This window comes from Lottia gigantea (genome assembly GCF_000327385.1).
Source record: "Lottia gigantea unplaced genomic scaffold LOTGIsca_50, whole genome shotgun sequence".
In the NCBI taxonomy this organism is placed as follows: Eukaryota; Metazoa; Mollusca; class Gastropoda; family Lottiidae; genus Lottia; species Lottia gigantea.
The window spans coordinates 2,501-24,919 of NW_008709716.1; the positions used below are offsets into that span (position 1 = coordinate 2,501).

At 33.1% G+C, this 22,419-nt stretch overlaps 2 protein-coding genes across 2 annotated transcripts; both read right to left on the reverse strand.

Annotated features, from left to right (window-relative positions):
• Positions 1 to 482: 482 nt before the first annotated feature.
• LOTGIDRAFT_165160 (hypothetical protein) lies at positions 483 to 6,089 on the reverse strand (the record flags this gene model as incomplete). Its single annotated transcript, XM_009062174.1, has 4 exons — positions 483 to 608; positions 3,065 to 3,105; positions 3,641 to 3,840; positions 6,040 to 6,089. The coding sequence occupies 4 exons, from the start codon at positions 6,087 to 6,089 to the stop codon at positions 483 to 485; spliced, it is 417 nt and encodes a 138-aa protein (XP_009060422.1).
• Positions 6,090 to 7,292: 1,203 nt separating this feature from the next.
• LOTGIDRAFT_165161 (hypothetical protein) lies at positions 7,293 to 11,511 on the reverse strand (the record flags this gene model as incomplete). Its single annotated transcript, XM_009062175.1, has 2 exons — positions 7,293 to 8,278; positions 11,448 to 11,511. 2 exons carry the CDS (start codon positions 11,509 to 11,511, stop codon positions 7,293 to 7,295), a joined length of 1,050 nt encoding a protein of 349 aa, XP_009060423.1.
• Positions 11,512 to 22,419: the final 10,908 nt, after the last annotated feature.

Sequence of the window (22,419 nt, forward strand, 5' to 3'; positions counted from 1 at the left end):
GGGTTAGAATTTTCTCCCTTTGTATGAACGTGGGCTGGCACTTATTCTGTTTATATGATATAGTGCTTTATGAAGGTAACATCACCAACATAAATAACAAAGATGCTGTCTTATTGTAATATCAGAAAAATACTGATTGTGTGCACACTGATATTTTGGTGCATATCATGTTCTCCGTCAACGATTATCAGGCAAAAGAAATATCTGGCAGCGAAACATTCGGATTGGCCAGTGGTAGGCACATTATAATATCTGGTGTTCTGACTAATTACGAAATTAATAAAGACATAATTTTGACCAGTTTATTGCAACTACCACGCATATTGAGAATATTCTAGAGTACATTTCGAAAGATATAGGTCAGTTGCAATGACAGCTATCAAATTTGCTGTGGCAACATCACACGGTATCACAATACAGTCGAGGGGTAGGCTTCTCCTTCCCTTTTACTAGGTTGTATGGAGAAAGGGAAAGCCTACCCATCAACTGTATTTTGGTACCGTATAGGGCAAAAGGACATCGTTGAATATTCGGTAATGTCTTGATGCACTCATTAATGGTTTAGCTTTGTATGGATACCAAAAGTTATGTCGAATTTGGTTTTTGTTCTAAAAAAAAGCATTTCTAAAATGGTATGGAGCAACTTCAACATTTTATGTGCCGATACTCCATCCGTATAGTCATGTTGGTTAATAAAAGCTCTCCAAATCTACATCTTCTGACAATAGTCAAGTACATGGACCATTAAATATGTACATTTTCTTTTTTAAAAAACTTTTTTGGTAATCAAATAAACTAAATAACATTAATATTTGTGTGGGTATGGGACAATAAATCAATTAGTTACCATTATCAACAACTGAATGGTATAAATAATTATAGTGAAAATACAATCAATATACAAAATGGTACTTCATAACATGATTTCCATCATTTCTAAATGTCAATCATGATTGTGAATAAAAACTTCTCTGACCTCACGTGACTTGAATGCACAATATTTAAATCAAATTTTGAACCAAGGTAAAAAAAAATGAATGCATTCAATTTCATTATAATATATAAAATTTCCGTTGACATTTTCAATGCAATTAATTTTTTATAATGTATTGACTGCTTTTACTCAATATCTAGCTCCTCAAAAGGGAAGAAATTTTTGTTAATTTCCTTCATATGCTTTAACAGCAGAAACCACAAAATTAAACAATTTATAAAAGATTTTCTTTTCCATTAAAATCAAATTTTTCAGAAAACAATTGCTTGATTAAAAATCGTGATTTATAAAGTTCAGGAGTTTTTAGCGCTAACTCCCACTGCTATATAACCCATTTCTCAAATACCAATTAATTTCTAGTTGTTACAGTTTCAGAGGAGGATTTGGAAGGTTGATTTAAGTTTACCTCCAGTGAGTACTACATAGACCAATTCATTACTGACACATTTACCTCTTCTAATAATGTTATATCATGAAATTCTTTTCCAATTTTCAGCTACCCGAGGACCCTTCTCAACTTTGCTCAACCTGTAAGAAACAGGGTTTCAGCTTTTTCCCCAACTAGATTTTTTTTCAAAGGCAGTCTGTCCAGTCTCAATCATTGACAAGAAGAAGACGCAAAAGATTTTAATGAGGAAGTAAATGCTTAAAGCATCTTATATATTGATAGAGGATTTTTTTTCATATCTGCTTCTTTATTACACTGGGTACATGTAATTAGTCTGTAATCTGTCACGGTTAACACTTATCTCTACCTTCCAGCCAAATATCTTTATTACCATAAATATACTAAGAATGTTATAATTTACTTAATTCAACTATTCCTGTCAACATGTCCCAGGTTTTAATTGAATTAAAGGAAGATCTTCTTGTATTATGAGGAATATTAATCATGAATGAATTTCTATTAACATATAAAAGATTTGTATCCATATCAGGAAATGAAAACACACAGTTTATTCAGTGTTAACACTGATGTGTGCTGATCAAAGAAGTGACTTCATCAACTTGTGACATCTACTACTAAAGTAATATTGTCCATTGAGATTTCAATTTACTTTGATTGTGGACAAATCTTATGGACTGAAATATTAGTTTTGTTCTTTTATATCTTTCTAGTCACTATTAATGTTTTGGAACTAAATCTGGAACCAAGAGTCTCATTATTTCTAATTACGTATAAATAATTCAATCCATTCCTGGATATATTTAGAGTACTTGTACTGGTAATGTTTATTACTGAGAATTAATTTCAGGAATTAATTAGGAAATGGTAAAAGGTTACAGCTGATTGACAGCCTGAAATCCAATGACTTCATATCAATTTCTGTGAACTTGAGCAGCTTAACAAATCAGGAATTTTTCTAGTGCTTGAACTGTGGATTGGTGATTTGTGGATAATCTTTAGGCTGTACATTTATATATATATATATTTGGCCCGGTCATCATTTCCTAATAAAATATTATGAAATATATCTGTCATAACAGTGGAATAATACCTTGGGTGTAAGATGTACCAGAGTCAATCTAAGTAAACTTAGATTACAATTTTGTATCTTTTTTTTTGATGTGCCTGCATTGTGTTCTAAGAAGTTTTCGACCAAAGACCTGCACCAAATAGGTTGCCATATTGGTCTACTTTGTGTTCCACTATCCCACAATTCCTCATTTGATCAAGATTCAAGTTTTACATGACACGCTTTGATTGGTTATAAATACTACGTTTGGGACATTCCTTCAGTAGAAAACCTCTAGATTACAACTAGAAATATCAGAAAATGAAAGAGTAATGAAATTGTAATCTCATTCTAATTAGATTGTGTAAGAGTGTAAGTTGATTTTCTTTTTTTACAGTTATGTTTGTTTGATATTCAAGGTGCCTTCACTGTTCTATAGATAGCAAGATAGTGTTATTGTATGTGATATGATCTGAATACTGTAGTTTGGTTTTAAATTGTTGTTTTCTGGGTGTACTGTCATACATATTGTTATTCCTATGATTCTTGTATGATGGTGCTTAGATCATTTGTGATTTTCTTAACTCAACAAATTGCCCTCTAAATTACTTACGTTTTTATTAAGTAGTCTGACTGGAGTTCTTTCACATTCATCTGAAACAACACAATCAAATAATTAGAAGGGCTTATATGTCCATAATCCAAAAATAAAAATCAACAAGCCTGCCTAAGGATTCTTGAAATCCCCATGTCAAGGAGCAGTATTATTGATTGAAGGTGCTCTACAAATGCTTTATATTATTATTATATTATAATAAATTTGACACCTCAGCAAAGTTTTAAAGATATTCTTGAAAAAGGTATAATGAAATATTTTGTTTTTTTACTAAGACAAGCTGTCCTAATGAGAAAATAATGTGTTTAGTGAAGTGTTCGAAACAAAATGGAATTCTTTTGTCAGATATATGGCTTTGTCATTCTTTTACACCAACATCAGCTGTTAACAAATATCAAATCTGCTTGGTTTTTAGTCTCAATCTCACATAGATTTGAACTTCCAAACCTTTATATGACAATCACTACAGTATCCTTTCACTGCCGTCTGTTTTGTCAATTCTAAATAACTTTTGACGAATGATGTATTTGCCATCTAGCAAAGTTCCAGTTAAACTTGTCTAGGTCAACATACCTGTAGAATCATCAGAATCTGTGTCATCTCCAGCCATCCAGGAATCATCACGCCATAATTGTGGAGATATACTAGGTGATGGCAATATATCAAGATGTTCCTCATCTGAACTTCCTGTTATTTTTCTAAATTCTAGTATACGGCACTCTGTATCATCTTCATGAGATGTAACACTGGCATGTCGAGAATATTCTGATGGACTGAAATATAATAAAAAATTCACTCAGTCTAGGATCAATTTGTTACAGGGTCTTGTAGACATATGTATGAGGGTAGCTACCAGTGAAGCAGAATTACAAAAATTCAAGATACAAATAATTTCCTAGCTAATTACCAACTTTTTACAAGAAGTCAATGTTTCATCTAGAATACATGTTTAATCAAATCTGTAATTACAGTGCAGAATTCAAAATAATTATCTGATTTCATGTGATAGTCAGTTTCTTAAAATAAAAATGGAGGGAAAATACATCTTTGATGTCCCCACTCTGTTCAATTTTTAGTGTCACTAATACAGTATTTTTCAATTGTTCATGTTGAGCGACCGATATTGTTCAGAGGATAAATGTCTACCAATCTGAAGGTTTCAAGAAACAGCAAAATATTTAGGTATATAAATGCAACAAAGTCATTGTCACCTGCAGCTAGTTACTGTGTATATAAATATGTCAAATTATCGTAGAATCGCCCTAAAACTTTCACCTGACTCTGTCCATATTTTCATTCAAGGTCATATTCCGAAGGTCAGAGTGTTTTACAGACCACAACTACCTTTCTTGCAGATCATAGTCCAGGTCAAGTACTAAGAGTGAAGATCAAATGATGCCAGAAGCAAAAGATAATGAGGATTCACATGAAACAAAAAAAGTATGGTAATTGAGATTTCATACGAAAATGTAGACAAAGCATATTTTCTTCCTTGGGCTGTGCATAGGAGAGATGCAGAGTAGACCCTGCGGAGCATGTCCGTAATTACAAATACACGACAGGATTCCTCGTCTTCCAAGAATTTGTCTTAGCTTTTTCAATCTCCTACAGAATTGACAATCCCGCGTCATAGCCTACACCGGACATTAGTTATTTACACCTTATATTATTTATAAGGCAAGCTTTGTGACTTTATGAAATCTGCCAGTTGGTGGTTGGCCGCTGATTTAGGCTTACAAAATTCATGTAAAGAGTAACCTTACAACCTGATTGCTTAGTATCTACCCTAACCTTCTCTCTCATTAGTGCATACAAATTCTTATTAGTTTTCCAGGAAAAACAGCCCTCCAACTTCTCTCTCCGTATATAGGCAATATTTTTTTGTTAAGTGAATTTGGCTGAATATATTCAAAAATAAGCTGTCTTGCACATGAAATATTAACAGGAAGTCTGTTTGGAAAGAAATCATGGCAACTGTCACAAGCAGTAGGCTAAATATCGAACGGACAATTCAAGTAACGGTAAACAAGGATAGTACGCAAAGGAATCTGTTACGACCAGATTGGTTATTTCTTTCTATTTCTTAGAAATCAATTGCTTTTGCTACCATTAATTGGTCATTCCAGCTAAACCTTTTTAGCACTAAAGATATCAATACTGTGGTGAGAAAACATTGAATGTGGGTCTTACTATCAACCCAAATACAGTCAATATAAAACAAATCGATACCATCCAAATTACTGGACAAAAACTACTTGTTTTCGGATCAACTTAGATTTTTATTTCTCTTCAAACGTTGATTTGCTCGAAGTCTGTAGTGAACTCTTGACGACTCGCAATAATTTGCGGATTGTCTAAAATTAGATTAACCCGACCCTCCAGGGAACCTAATAACGGCTCCAACACGGTCTGTATTCATTAGACGTCACGCCAATGATAACCAGCCACTTTAGTCAGTTTTATTTCTTCCTAAATAGTGACCTAAGTCAATATTAATATCCAGCAAGAGACGAAGAAAACCTAGTTGGCTGGTGAAAAGTTATTAGAATTATAGTATGTCGACTGGTCATGATGATTATCTACATTTACTTTCTTCAGCATCTAAAACTCATAATCGTTTGTGATTTTTTAAAAGTTTTTTTTTAGAAACCAATTTCTTATGTGACATTTCAAAGTCTACCCAATTTTTATATCGGAAATAGAAAGATTGATGTGTCTATTAACAATGTATAGACTTTCCTTTAGTTTCGAACCTAAGAAGACGCGTGTATGTTTTGAAAATTATATTTCTAATTCGAATAAAATGGCATAAAAAGCTAAGAATATGTGTTTCAACCTCAACAATGGCAAGAATATATGTTTCAAGCGTTATAAGGTCATGTGAGGTCTTACTTAAATTTGAGAAACGTATCAGGTATCAGGGATTACCAGCTGATTCTCCAAATTGACCACTTCAAAGATTCAAATATTACTTTGGAGTCACATTCTGTCTAAAGTCACATTTAAACTCAGGATAAGGCATTTCAGCATACCTTGCACTCATCATCAAAAGCTATATATGTAGCTAGTTTAATTTTTCAAAAGGAACCATATAAGGCTATATCATAAATAAGTAGGCGAAAGAAAACATTTTTAATAACTGCTTGAAATATGTTACCGATAAAGGGTTAAGCAACACATACCTAGTGTATGCAAAGGTTTCTCCTTAAACGATGTTCCTGTATTGATTGATTAGATTAGTGATTGTCCTTGTACGTATAGTGTATATTATGTTTATATGTATACGGGAATGTGAATTCATTGTGGCCTTACGTGGGATTTTATCAAACAGTTAGCTCCCTTTAATTGTCATTTTCAGATATGTCTACTTTTTTGAATTTAGTCATTTCGTGAGAGTCATTGTGATTTAACCATGGAAATATGCCAAAATAACAGATATTGAAATTTATCTATTGCATTTTTCATTCATCAAGCAACAAAACATCTAACTATGCCCCACGCAACACCCTACATTTTCATAGTTTTACCATTTATCATCCATAGCCTATTATTTTTGACTATAAGATTCACTCAACGCTTGTAAGGATAAGTCCTCCGATGACGTTACTTTAGATAGTATACGTCATTTTTATCAAATTAATCCGCTTTGCTTATAGGAAAATTCAATATTGCTCAAAGCAAGATGATCATAAAATTAGTAAGGCATTATCCTACTGACCATAACAGTTTAATAACCTAATAAACCTTTCTCACCCTCAAGGTATACCTTACAACTTCAAAGTCATGAACTAAAATTTATTCAAATATTCATAGATAACTGCCTAACCAAAGGAGGATGTAGTCCTGTCAGGTCTAGTCAATTTTCAATAAAATATAATGTCCTGTCAGGTTTAGTCAATTGTCCATACAAGAGATTGTTATGTCATTCTAATAATTCTCAATAAAAATGGTCCTGTCAGGTCCAGTCAATTCTCAATATTAGATAGTGTCCAGCTTTTACCAGTCGATTCTCAATAAAAGGGATTGTTATGTCGGGTCTTGGTCATTTTTTTTAAAGTGATCTTCTCAGGACTAGCTTATCCCCTAAAATTCAGTCAGATTTGGCAATTCTCAATAAAAGAATATGTCCTGTCAGGTCTAGCTAGATTGTTTCCAAAAAACGTATTTAGAAGTGCTTTGATTTAGTAGAGTCTCAGTAAAAAGATTGTAGAGAGATAAATAATATTTACCTATCCATGTCGGGATTTTCTAATATAGATTCCAAATCAGAAATGGATCCTGTGTCGTCGGACAATATCAATGGACCGCGTTTCCTAGTTCCCGGTGGACTTTGGAATAAATTAGCAAGATTGGGATCCGATAAACGATTCCGACGTGAATGCATGTCTCTAAACTTTGCAAGTTCATTTTCAAACATATTATTTTCTATGGGTCCAATCGTCTTTGGTCTCTCTTTTTTGAAATTTTGCTTCCGGCGTCTAACAACTGCAACAGCATTTGAAACACTATTGTGAGGTTCATCTTTTCGGATGGGGGATGTTGGATACAAGGGACTACTTGGATAACACGGGGGACTAATATATGATCTTGGACTTAGAACTGGTGGTATATTACACTGAACAGAAACATCTCTTTGCCAAGGGAACCTAGCATCGAAACTTTCACCAACAATATCCAGTTGCTGATAATTTGAGCCCACTTCTTGATCACTTGAACATCTTTTAAGAAATCTGTCGTTCACATCTGTTGGACTAGGAGTCGATGCACATACTGAATCAGGGGAAATTTTACATGGTTCCGAATTACTATGTTTAAACATACGAGGCTTTCGAGTAAGGCTTAATCCGCGATGCATATCGCTTTCAGGCACTGATTTCACAAATCTGGAAGGCAGGGAACACGTAGAAGGATGACGTCTTGCTAGAGCAGGACGTACTTTCTCTATTTCCTTCATTTTAACACAATCTGAGTTGGATCTGGTGACTCTAAAAGGACCACTGGACACTTTTTTAACACTTGGTCTCACGTCACTTTGGTGACCAGCTACTCCGTTTTCTTTTCTAACTGTTTTGTAATCCAGGCTTCCATTTCGATCCGTGGAAGAGAACCTCTTATCGAGCTTGCCTGTTGAAATCCTTCGTTTACATTCTGTGGTTTTTCGTTCGTCTGCACTCTGCGTATCAAAACTGGCGTTGACCACACTTTCATCGGCTGGAAAATATACAATTAACATTAATTATATGATGTAGCATTAAACTAGATAACCAGATTATTTTAATCCGTATTACGAAGTTTAAATCTGGATTAAGGCGTTGAACCACAAAGTGTTTACTGACAATAACTGGTCAATAACTTTTAACATCGCACAACGTTACGCAGTAAAAGCCTTGAAAACCACACAATGCAACTTTTTATATTTTCTTTGACCATGTTATTAGGATTGTTGACAAAGAATACGTTTAAACTGGCCCTGAAGTCATACTTAAGATATGGCAAGACATAAAGATTGGGGCAATTAAGGAGTGTAGGAGACTGGTTTTTAAAACGTAGTGAATATACAGGGAGGGTTCAATTGATAAGTTCATCCGATCAAGAGATAAAATGGCCATTGTAACAATAACTATTAGCTATTTTAGAGTCGCAAGTCACATTTATTACATATTCTTACAATTAATAATAATATGGACCTTTCCTTTTGATTTTTGAAATTGTAAATATACAGAATTCAGAATTCAATTGCACGGTGTACTTTGGACATATTAAGGCAGATGTATTAAGATCTACCCACAGATTGTATGGAGTTGTCCAGAGGGTTAACTTGATCGGGATTTTATCTATTTTTTACAATATATTATCCCGAGATTAACTATATATCAATAATCCCGTATTATGGATTATCTCACATTACCTATATATGTGATATACTACTAGTATTATGATCAATTGTCCTTCTGGAATTACAGCGAATTAATTATACGATATTTGGAACATTCTGACAATAAGGAAATAAATTTTAATACGATGTGCAATCAGAATATCATTGTTCTGTTATTATTATATAATGAAATATTTTAAAATGTGCGAAGTGCAGTTATGGGATCATCTTCACAATTTCAAACTATTGCGATCTTCGACTTATACCTCCAAAAGCCGCCTTTCTTGTATTACAGAAATTGTAGATGTAGTGATTTGATTAGATTGCACGCTAGCAAATACAACAAATCACAGACTTCGACAAAAAAGTCAGTAAACACTAAGCCATTATGTAAACAGTCTTTCTGTCGAGGGCTTTGATTGGCTGTATTCGCTGTCGTACAATTCAATCAAATCGCTGCATTCCATGATACAAGAAAGACGGCTTTGTAGTCATGATCATTGAATCCCTCAAAGATTTTAGGATCTATTCTCTGAAATTGCGGAGCTAAACATAATCCCACTACATCATTTACATAAAGTATTCTGTACCTTTTTCTCGTATGAAAAATAAAAAAATAATATTGGTTTTATACAGATTTTCTTTTTAAAATGACAAATCCATCTATTTAATAGATAGCAAAGTGACTCAGATAGGAGCGAAAAAGCTCTGCACCACACAGAATAAAATGGCCTCCAAATTCGAAAACCACGAAGTACAACTACTGTCTACTTCATCACCAACAAAACTCTGACATTATTTTATATATTTAATGTAGAAAACCTAATAAGCAGACATCAGCTGAAACATGTAGTTATTATTAATGGGTCAAAGATTTGACGTGGCACACACAAGCAGAATATTGAATTAAAGACATAATGATGTCAATGTCGATTTTGTCTGGTATTGAAGACTATCGTACATTTACATAAATCCTAATCCGATCCTAAATTTGCATATGTATGCCAATATAAGCACCATCAATTATGAAATCATTTCAGTATTTTTAAATCAGATATTTCATTCAGGTTTACTGCAACAAAAATGAAAATTTACATGTCTCATTCTACTCACTGTAGAGTAAAATAGTTTACCACGAAAACATCAAAATGCCCTAGAGAATTTTTGAATATTTACACATAATATCTAATCAAAAACCATATACTATCTTAAATCTACTAAAATCCTTCATAGTAAATATGAACAGACATGAGATCGGTCATAATTACATCACATTTCACTGACTAGTTGGTATTTCATTTTTAAATGAGAATTCTTAACTTTGTCTGATTTTGAAAAATAATCTGCTGTGTATCCTACCGAAAGCTTAAATCTTAAAATAAAAAAAACGACTTTTCCCATTAGAATCTGTGCACTGAATCACCATATGTATCTTAAGAATATTGTTTACTAAACACATATCAGCATCAACACATATTTTTATAAGAGATTACAAAAGTTCTGTGAAAGTTCAGAAGCTAATATGATTTAATTAGAGTCAGATATCCCGGTAAGCCTTTAGCATTATTGTATAAAATATCGGCAAGTAATCTAATTATTGATTCTTGTTCAACATGCTAAAAACATGCTCCACTACACCCATTGTCATTGTCGGTAACATTTTTAATCGTTGGCCTCCCATCGATTACATCAGAAGAACGGTGACTGTTATTGCAACTTTCTAACACCAGAAGTAACCTCTTTCCTTTTTTAGTAGATGGTCAGGCCAGGTCGAGAATTGAATAAGTGTGGCAGATTCAAACAGATGGAAATACGACTAAGAAAAATATTAAATGTACGGAATATGCTTCAAAACGCAAACAGTATAAGAAAAGAAAATGCTTCAAGACACAAACAATAATAATAAGGAATATGTTACAAGACACAAACAGAAAAGTAATATGTTACAAGACACAAACAAGAAATGTAAGGAATATGTTACAAGACACAAACAAGAAATGTAAGGAATATGTTACAAGACACAAACAGAAATTTAAGGCATATGTTACAAGACACAAACAATAAATGTAAGGAATATGTTACAAGACACAAACAGAAATTTAAGGCATATGTTACAAGACACAAACAATAAATGTAAGGAATATGTTACAAGACACAAACAGAAATTTAAGGCATATGCTACAAGACACAAACAATAAATGTAAGGAATGTGTTACAAGGCACAAACAATAAATGTAAGGAATATGTTACAAGACACAAAAAATAAAACTGAAGGTTATTTTGTTTACAAACACTGCAAAATAATATGTAATTAACGTATTAATTGATTTTTCAAGAAAACTGATTTAACTTGAAACACTAAATTGTTAAAAATTACAGATGTCCAAGATCGCATTTTTTCTTTTTTATTAATTGAAACAGATTCGATTTTTAAATTTAACCCAGGCGATTTTTTTGCAAGTGATATAACCTACTGATAAAGAAAAAAAAACAACTATCTGTTACCTGATTTTACATTGAATACCATTTTAACAAACACAATATGATATAAACTTCCACTAATTTTCATGTTCCAATTCAATTACCGCTTAGATCCCCTTGATTCTGGCTCAATAACATAATCGTTCCCATCTTATACAGCTTCAAAGACGAGACACACTTTTATACTTGTGAACTACAATTCTCTAGTCTTCAGTGACGAACTATCTTAAATTGTCAAGGCGGAAACCATACAATCATTCCTTAAGTCTAGTTACGACAACAGAAATCCTTCACTTTCAAACTGTTTTAAGTAAACATAACATACTTCTTACTGCCTCTTGCTTTTTACATTTAAAGATAGGCTCCTGCTTAGAGCACATCATACAATGCAGATTGTCTTAAAATGATGCTTTCAAGAAAAGCAAACCTGAACAGATGTATCTGTGTACTCTCTATACTAAGGTTTTTGTTGTTGTTTTTTTATTTATTACCTTGAGAAACCATGAGATTCCTTGATGGATTTTATTTAAATTAATAAATCGGCCATTGCCATTATTCAAGCTACAGATTACGTTCTGTTATCAACTGTGCACCTTTTGGTGACCACTTGGCCCTACAGAGTTATTTAAGATAAGTTTAGGGGATTCAAAAATGGTTGCCACGCATATGTTGATATATATCAGAGATATTTACAATTTAAACTGCACTATAGAGACACCATTTGAATTTTATTTGAAATCGAGATATAGTAATCTGATCAGTTTTTCCTGGACTTGCAGGAACCATGATGCAAAATTAGGATACCACTTTCAAACCCCCTTGTAAAATAATTTGTAACCTTAAACTGCCAAATACGTAACAGACTTATATTGCTTTAAAATTCGGTACTGCATACACTACAAATCAATTTTCACATTTATTTTAAAATATAATATTATTATAAATCATAAATTTTTATTGTTAGGTCTACCTTTCAAAATTACTTTCTTTACCAAATATCAACACCACAATGGTTGTAACAAACTTTAAACCTGCGTCCGTGCCTTTTGTTGAATAGTAACATTGTTACTTTCAACTGCATAAACAAAACTGTTATGCCTGTATGTACATTCCTGTACCTGTGCTTTCGTAAAGTTTGTTATACCGCAATTTTACAGCCTGTAATTTCTTATCTAGTCCTACTGAGAGTCGGCCCGCTCTCATCCCCTCATACCCATACCCAAATCACAATAACTTATACACAGACATGCGTTTGTAGAATGTAGAATTGAATTGGATGGAATATATGCTTTGATTATCTTAGTAGGTCGATGGTTCCTTAGTTCAATGTCAATATCAATCTGAAAAGAACGCAGTGTTGAAACCTAACCTAACCTAACAGTTCCTTCATCTGACCTGCAATAAATCATAAGAAGTCACCTGAGTGCTGTGCAGTGCAGAAAGTGGTGTGCTATATAACTAGGCTTTTGTTTAATCATAGACGAATTATTATCATCATAAATATAATTATCTATCGGACGTAATATCCTTCTTATTCATATTATCTGAAACCTTGCTATAGTACATTAAATGGCTTCAGATATGTATTGCTAGGAAATTCGCCGTATAAATAATAGATAACGACAGCGGCTCAGTATCAGTCATTGTACTGCAGCTCAGTATCAATCATTGAAGAATAACTCATTATCAGTCATTGTACTGTAGTTCAGTATCAGTCATTGTACTGCAGCTCAGTATCAGTCATTGTACTGTAGTTCAGTATCAGTCATTGTACTGTAGCTCAGTATCAGTCATTTTACAGTAGCTCAGTATCAGTGATCGTACAATAACTCAGTATCAATCATTGTACTGTAGTTCAGTATCAGTCATTGTACAATAACTCATTTTCAGTCATTTTACAATAATTCATTATCAGTCATTTTACAATAACTCAGTATCAGTCACTGTACTGTAGTTCAGTATCAGTACACTCTAGCAACTTTAACTTTTTCAATTTACCGCAAATTATCTCACAAATTAAATTCAAGTAACATGACAATTTAAATACGATTGGTTGATTTTTGTGAATACAAGTTTTTTGAAAATATCAGTAATCAGAAATACATACAGGATTTTCAGATGTAGCGATTCGTGCAAACTGTAGAATTATACTTGAACACTATCTCACTCAAAATGTAGAAATTATATTTGAATCATGTCAGATTCAACTGTAGAGTTCAAATAGAACCTTGCGTCATTCAACTGTAGAATTCCACTTTCGCCTGGTCTCATTCAACTGTAGAATTCCACTTTCACCTTGTCTCATTCAACTGTAGAATTCCACTTTCACCTTGTCAATTTTGACTTCCACTTTAACCCTGTCTAAATCCTCTTTAAAATAATGTTTTATTAAAGCGACAGGTGTGCCATTATGAGGGGTTGATTTGAATATATTATGTATATATTTATGTATTTAAATAGTCTGCAGAAATACTAGAAATGTACGATAATCACATAATTCCTTTAAAAATACTTCAAACTAAGAATTGTACTCACTATTTCTATATATATCTTTTCTATATATCACAGAGTATCTTAAATTGACGAGTCGTCATCTTAACATTCAAACGCAGATAATTCTTGACACACATGGATTTCGACGGTGAGCTGTTACTGATTGACCCAGCTAAAAAAAAATCCAGTTTCTGAGACTCAAGTCCTATTTAAGCTTCTTTTATTAATAAGAATTTACCATTCAATAGAGGTTCCACTATAGCCCCACCCGATTTCTCCAATGAAATTATACTATATCGCATCACCTTACCGCCGTGGACATTACGCTTTAAGTTATCTAGAACATTGACTGAAAATTACTAACAGTAATGACCTCGTGCTCTCTTCCTTGTTTTTGAGACATTTCCAATATTGCTAGCATTTTATAATTCCCATGGTGGGTATCAACTTGTAACTAAGCATGTTAGGAATGTAAGAACTGTAACCCGATTCAAAATCCACATTGATCGCCAAGACTATTAGAAATGGCAAATCCCGATCCCGAGAGTTTGGAGTGGAAATTGATTCGTTTCTATATTGTGTAACATATATAGACGGGTGGGTGAATATTCACAATTATATAACTTTGTGTTATCATTTGCTTTACCAATTATACAAATAAAAGTATCTCCAACATGTCGCCGAGGCTTTGGCAACAAACGTCGCGATCGCATCTCCACAAGCAATTGAAATTTTTCCCGCTCTTGAGAAGCTATCCAGCCAGAAGTCTTGTGTTGCCTTGCGATCATTGCAGAAACATGTTGAACATTCTGCATATCTCACTGGAAAGCATTAAGATGGTCCACTTTTTCCTTCGCCAATGGTTCGCAAGTCATCGCAAAGCCCCAGTGGGACCGAGGCTTTAACAAAGATAACCAAGTCTATTGTTTTTTGTGTACAACTACCTAATAAGCAGACCACGCTTACTCTTTCGACGATTCTTCTCGTTTGAGGAGTCGACTACTACATAATTATCGCTCCCGATTTTGTCATCATTTGGAAAAAATATTTGGTTAATGTAATTGTTTCGCTTGTGAGGATTTTTTTTATAATATTTGTCACTGTTTCTTTAATTCAAGACAATGTTTCTTGACCAAGATATCAAGAATATTCAGTATGTGCACAATACTTCCCGTTGATATAACCTATTGTTTCCGAGTATTACTACATGTCTTACATAGTATCAGTCAATAGTTGTTACATGTTTGAAGTACATCCGTTAATCAATTTTCATCATATCCGCATAAAACAAAGTTTGGTGTTGACGGTAGCACGATAGCCACCATAGTGGGATGCCATAGAGACGTCAAATAACATCTAGTCTAAAGTGTTATATATAACAAACTGTAAGAGAACATCAAGCAAATTAGATATACAGCTAGTCTGAAATTGTCTACGTTTGTGAAGCTTTTGCTATCTACCTTTGACAGATGGTATCTGGTCGATATCAGATTAGATGTATTGATCCGGAGATTGATCTTTTGTTAGTCAATTATCAGTTCACTGTGTAATAAAATTTGTAAACCATTCGAGGTTTTGATAGCACCAGTTAAAAGCTATAGGACGTATAGATTGAATCCACACCTTAACAACATTGATTAATGTTACCTGTATTTAACATAGGCTTATTCTATTTATATGTATAACAGGAAACCACATCATAATCTATTATTTGTACTTCAGAAAATAATTTCCTGTTTGACAAGTTCGGGTAAATTAAATAAAGCATTCTTGACAAATTTCAGCAAAATACACATTTAAGAGAATAACTAATACTTGGGGTATTTAAGATCGCCTTTCAAGAAATCAGAATGCTTTACCATTCTGTTTTGTATAATAGACATATTCAATTATATTTTTCAATTGTTGAATATACCCGTATCATCCTGGTTAATCAACAAATAAAAAGAAATTTTTCCAGATTATAAGTAAAAAATAAGTAGTAACCTCAAAACGAGACCCGAAATCAACAAAAACTTTTCATAGGGGTAAATATATTATTAATCATAAATGGACAACGGTCTAGAAGTAAGTAGATCCTGCATGTCTGGTACCACACCCGCAATTGCTGCTAATGTTCTCATGTTTAATAATATTGAGAAAATTATAAATCTTACTTCCTTCATACTAGTTTACGTCAAACGAATATCTGCTTTTGAACCTCTACTCAGTATTAACAAGACAAAACAATAGATTAATTTCTACTCAATAATCCTTATAGAACAAATACCATAAACTAAACAAAATAATTCAGTTAGATCATGCTTTCAGAAATTGAAGATGATACAAGAGCTTTCCTCAAGGACAAAATTCTTAAAAGTGGCCTGAAGACATAATTTTCTCAAGAAAAGACAACAAGAAGAAAATGTCTTGATAATAGCTTACATAATCATCAATCAATATTTTTATAAAAGATTTCTAAGTTATCAATATCCTTTTGAAGGGCTCTCATATATCGAACCTTTTCATCGGTATGTCAAACTGCCTTCTAGCTCTACTTCCAATATAAGACTTGCAGGAAAGGTAAAATAGTTGAAAGTTAACATTCAGGTTGTTAGGAATAGTATTTGATACGTTGATGATACCATTAAAGATACGTATTTTAAGTCAGGTACAGAGAGAGGTATTTCATCAAAACTGATCTGTTCTGATTTTGGCGGTTCGAATGTACCTCGCTTAGCCTATGTTTCAAAAAAATAATAGCAAATAGGACGATTTGAGGCAGGCATCGACTACTGACTTGTACAAATAGTTGAAGATGAAATATAGTTTACTGTATATAGATTAGACAACAGACTTGTATCTCTTAAAGTAAGAAGTGTATATCACGTAATTCATCAACTCGGCTTATAATATTTAATACTTCATATTTGACTGGCAATAACAATATGTAACATGCCTCTATCGAAACAAGTATAGGCCTACATGGACAGAAATCTTGTTGAGTTGAGTAGCCATTCATTGATTGAAAACAGAAAAACGTGGCACTAGTATAGTGTCTGAAATATGACAAAAATGATTTTCATTCATGATCAAGGCAAATGCATTAAGTATAAATGCCGTCCTGTTCAAATTTATCATGGATATTTCAATTCTGATAAAAATATCATAACTTTATGAAATAATAATGCGTGTATAATTATTTCTATTAGGGAAAATTTCAAGACCAAAAATATTTTACCCAATTGTTTAAAATGTAATTACCAAATGATGAAAATTTATAGAGTAAATCATTAAAAAATACAGAAAGATGAAACCAACCTTTACTCTTGTTGGACTTCATGATCAATTCTGATTTATCTAATTGAGTTACGTCCCCTTTACAACATGTATTAACACTTGAACAGATGAACCATCGCCAACAATCCTTAATCCTTAATCCTTCCGTTAATCCCTTTGACTCCATATTAATCTCATTAACCTTGCTATACACCCAGGTAAGTTCAATATGTATTGTTTTCTGCTACGAACACGTTGACTTATATCCAGAATTGCTTTTAAAGAGTTCGCATATGTTATATGTCCCTGTTTTAGCACAAAATAAATTTGAAACTGTCTCTTTGCTTTATAAACTGTTTAAATAGATTAGGTTCTGATAAATAGAATGTTTCTCATTCAGGAGATGATTACCCGTTCCATGGAGGCATGTAAAACATTTATTTTTTAGTGAAGAACCACGGGAAGTCCACATCAGAAGGAGTTATATCAAACAACTAACTTGTCTTTTCAGAATAATGCTTAGAAAATGGCATCTGATCAAGTTTAAATCACAACAAATGTTACCAATTTCCATTCAATGGCTCAAAAGAATCAAATTGTGAACAAATTTTCTCCAAGTTGATCAGTCGGAATCTCGATCACAGTTTGCAAGAACCTTCTATTCGATAATCAAACAAACCTTCCATCATAATTTAAAAATATTTATCAAACAATCTTATCACTTTCAGACATTTATCATGAATAGAATGGTTATAATTCTCATTATTATCAAATGAGATTTTGCTTTGTAAGCGAATATAGTTCATTATTTCATTATGCACTATTAACCCAAACGGGGGTTACGCTTATTATCATATTGAAAAAATATGATTGTTTTTAATTGGTAATCATCTTATGATAAACGTTATGACTCACATTTAATGCTTATATAGTTTTGTCAATTCAAGTGATATATGCTCATATGTAATGCATCTATATTTTTCCACAACGGCATGTAATGTAGATGATTATTTAAACTGTAAATGTCAATGTTAAGTTTGACCGGAGGCATTTTTTTTATTTGAAACCATGTACACGTAGACAGCAACTGTTTAAGCATTTCTACTGTAATTAGATAATTGATAAGTCAATCTGAACGTTATGTCCAAATTCAAAATCGCCAAGCAGTGAGTCATTTGTCCTTTTTTGTGATCAAGGCCTAATTATATATTTCAATCAATTCAGTTTAAAACTTCCCTGTATCCTGATTAGTTATTCATAACATATTTTTAAAATCAACTATTTCATATCCTTTTTCCGTATTATATAGTCATTCGATTCTGTTAAGTCAAATTGAAAGAAAAACTATTTACATTTCACTCCTAGAAACTAAAATAAAATCCTTCTTCCGGTGTTATTTGGTACTTCAAAATGTAAAACGACATTCTTTCTTGGCTTTAAATTGCAGGTGAAAATTTCTAAAACACATTGGACTAGAATACCACACACATTGTCGGTTTCTTTTGTAGTTTTTTTACCATCCAAACAACATTTAACTTCTTATCAATAAAACTTGTAGCAATATCTCGAGATTTATGTAACAAAACAAACTATACATGAAAACAGTCTACGTCTTATCAGATACACACAAAAATGCACAATATTCGTGTGAAGTCGGAGTTTTCCTCCTAATATTAATTTTCCTTGTTTACATTGAGATAATCTGTCCTATTCAAAGATTAAATGACTACAAATTTTTGAGGTAACCGGAAGTAACCAAGATGCTCAAGGTCAAAGTCCAAAGTATAGTATTGCACCATATAACATTGCGCACTGTCAGAATTTATCGAGTGGGTTATCCAGGTTCAGTTCAAGTTCGAACTCTAAACGCCAATATGCCAAATCACAATGCACAAATATAATCAGTACAAACTGAAGACAGATCTAAACATAGTCACTTTCTCCAGATTAGAATCACCTTTATGAAGACGCCACGTGTGTTGGTGATTTAAAGGTCAGTGTGATCAAGTAATAAACCTATTAGAAATACACTGGTTTATTGAAATGTCAAATAATCAATCAATGATAGAATATAATCTTCCATCATTTGTTTTAGTACAATAACAATCGATACGTTATCAAATTTTAGTTTGTTGTCCTGCCTGTGGCAATCTAATTCCCGCACACATTAGTAACATGCCTTGGGATACAAAATGACTTTAGGGTTAGAAAATGTCGCAATAATCCATAGCGTCACAAGTTCCTTTTAATCCAAAAGATATAAGAAAGAGTTATTTGCAAAAAGCAATTGTACTATAAAACTAGTCAGCGATGATACTTCATCAATTAGTCATAAAATTTGATAAAACAGCCCTAGGCATGTGACTGCACAATATCATAACATGTAATTTAATTACACAAATAGTACATCCTTCATGTTTTCAATTGGCAGGGCACGAATTGATAAATTCACAATATATACACTATATAGTCATCAAGTATCTGGTGAATATTCAATAAATGCTCTGAACGACGTTGCTAGCCTTAAAGATGTAAAAGGGAGTCGGGTCTAACACATCGTTTTTTTGTTATAGTCGTTTGGGTGTTGTGCATTGAAGATGGACAGCTCTGCACACAAATCTTTATTATAAGATGTATAAAAACCTTAAGATAATAAAATATTATAAATATTTAATATACATGGTCACAATGCTCAGTCAAAAGGTTAAAGTCATTAACAATAATTTACAAATTACAGCAAATAAATTTCATTCTCATTTTATAGGTGATTTTAAAGCTTGGTTTCCCGTTTCTGTACAATATATATTCGTATCGTTTTGTTGGCTTTTGTGTATGTGATCTACTTCTTATCTCTCAGTTAGGCATGCAGAGGTAGGATTCATTCGGACGTTATTCAGATTTACAGGGCCATCAATCATTACAATCCGAACAGAAGATCGAAGATAAAAGCTATATCTAAAGGAAGCCTGCCACAATCTACATCTATAAATAAATCTACAAGTCATTCCTGTACAGGACAAAATGTTAATGATATGCGAATTGGTTATAGGATTGATTCAGCCCAAAACATGTTTCCAAAATCATGCTTCGTATATTTCACTTCTGAGCAATTATTATGGAGTAATCTTGGGCGAATATATCTTTAAAATAAAGAAAATACGAAAACTAAATAAAAAGACCTGATGAACATAAAGAAAAGACTATGATCATTCAATAATTGTCATTAAAACACTGCGCTTGAGTTGCTATACAATTTGAGTTTACTTCAATTCATACCAAACTGTACAATGAAAGCATTCGCTAGTTTGCACTTCAATTGGCTATTGTTCGACTTCATGAGAAAACAGTTCGTCTTTCATTAGTATTTTTTCCCACCCAGTATTCGCTGCTCCTGAGTATCGTTTATAGATAGCGTTAGTATTTTTGCTTCTTTGTTTTAATGGAAAGTCGCATTGAAAAGTTATAACTTTGTTTTGTTTATGTACAATGAATGATTGAAAGTTCGTCTTTGAAGACATTTGCATTAAAAGTAATAATCTATTATGACAGCAGCAGTGGGTGGATCCAGGTTAACGTCCGAGGGGAGGGGGTGGGGTTGGTCGAAATATATGGGCTGGACGACATGTTACACAAAACAAAAAATCCAATGTATTAGATTGTTAAGTAAATTGTTTCGAACAGATCCAGAACGACACGTGTTTGTAATCTTACGTTATTTGTCAGGAAAACGAGTAAGGCAAAGTTTGTATGAGTAGTATATGTCTTTTCGGATATGACGCATTTCACTTCTGCGCATGCGCAGCTTTTTCAATGCATCATATCCGAAAAGACACAACTGTTAAAATGTATTATAACAGACTCCCCAAACTGTATTATAACACACTCCTCCAAACTGTATTATAACAAACTCCCCAATTATAAATTACCCAAACCACACATCACTAATAATAATACAGTAAAAAATAACCGCATTAAAAATGTCTTTAATTTTAAAACACGAACAAAAAAAATTCGAAGGAGATGGTTTCTTCTCTGCGCTAACACCTCTCATCCCCAAAGTGGCCAATTTTGTCTCAAACAACAAATCCCTCATTTCCTCAGGAGCATATAAGAGAAATGCGAAATAAAAGATTAGAAAACAAAAAAGGCAATGGTTTTAAAAATATTGGATAAAAATGTCAATGATAATTGCACAAAGCCCTAAAACGTATTTCGGTGCGGGAGACATTCAAAAGTCATTGGGTTCTCTTCCTGGATTCCCATGGGCAAAATATCCCGGAGAAAAACATCTCCCAGGCCATAATTATACAGGTCCAGGCACGAGATTAGATCTGCGTTTAGACGAAAATGATAATCCTAAACCAGGGGAAGAACCCGTTAATAGAGTTGACGCAGCAGCGCTCAAACACGACATACTGTACAGAAATAAAGACGTAACATTCAGACACCAAGCAGACAAACAAATGATAGACGAACTCGAAAATATTCCAAATCCCACTTTCAAAGAGAAATTACAAAGGGCTCTTATCATTAAACTCTTGAAGGCAAAATTGAAATTGGGTATGGGCATAGCAGACGAGATTCACAAAGAATTTCGAAAAAACAAACATTACCTCAAAGTCAAAGTTTTTGATAAAGATGAAATTTGGTCAGCCGATTTAATCAACATGCCAGTCGAGAGAGGGTACAAGTATTGTTTGACGGTGATCGACATATACACGAGATACGCTTGGGTCTTTCCCTTGAAAAACAAATCGGGTCTGACTGTCAAACAAGCATTCGAAACCATAATGAAACAATCCGACAGACGACCCCTAAAGTTGTTGGTTGATAAATGAAGCGAATTCTACAACAGAAATGTGAAATCTCTGGGGTTTGAAATTTACAGCACGCATAACGAAGGTAAAGCCGTAGTGATAGAAAGATTCAACAGGACTCTTAAAAGCAAATTATTCAAGAAATTCACGGAATTGAAATCTCAAAAATGGCTTAAAATATTACCGGTTGTTGTCGACGAATACAATAACAAAATACATTCGTCTATAGGTCTGACGCCATCCCAAGCCTCTAATAACCCGAATATCATAAAGTCCGTCAACACTCGAAACAACTTTGAAAACGAGATTAGCAATTTGAATATTAAAGCCAAATTCAAAGTTGGAGATCGAGTTCGTATTTTTAAATATAAATCATTGTTTCAGAAAGGTTACGTCGGCTATTGGACTAACGAGATATTCATCGTTGA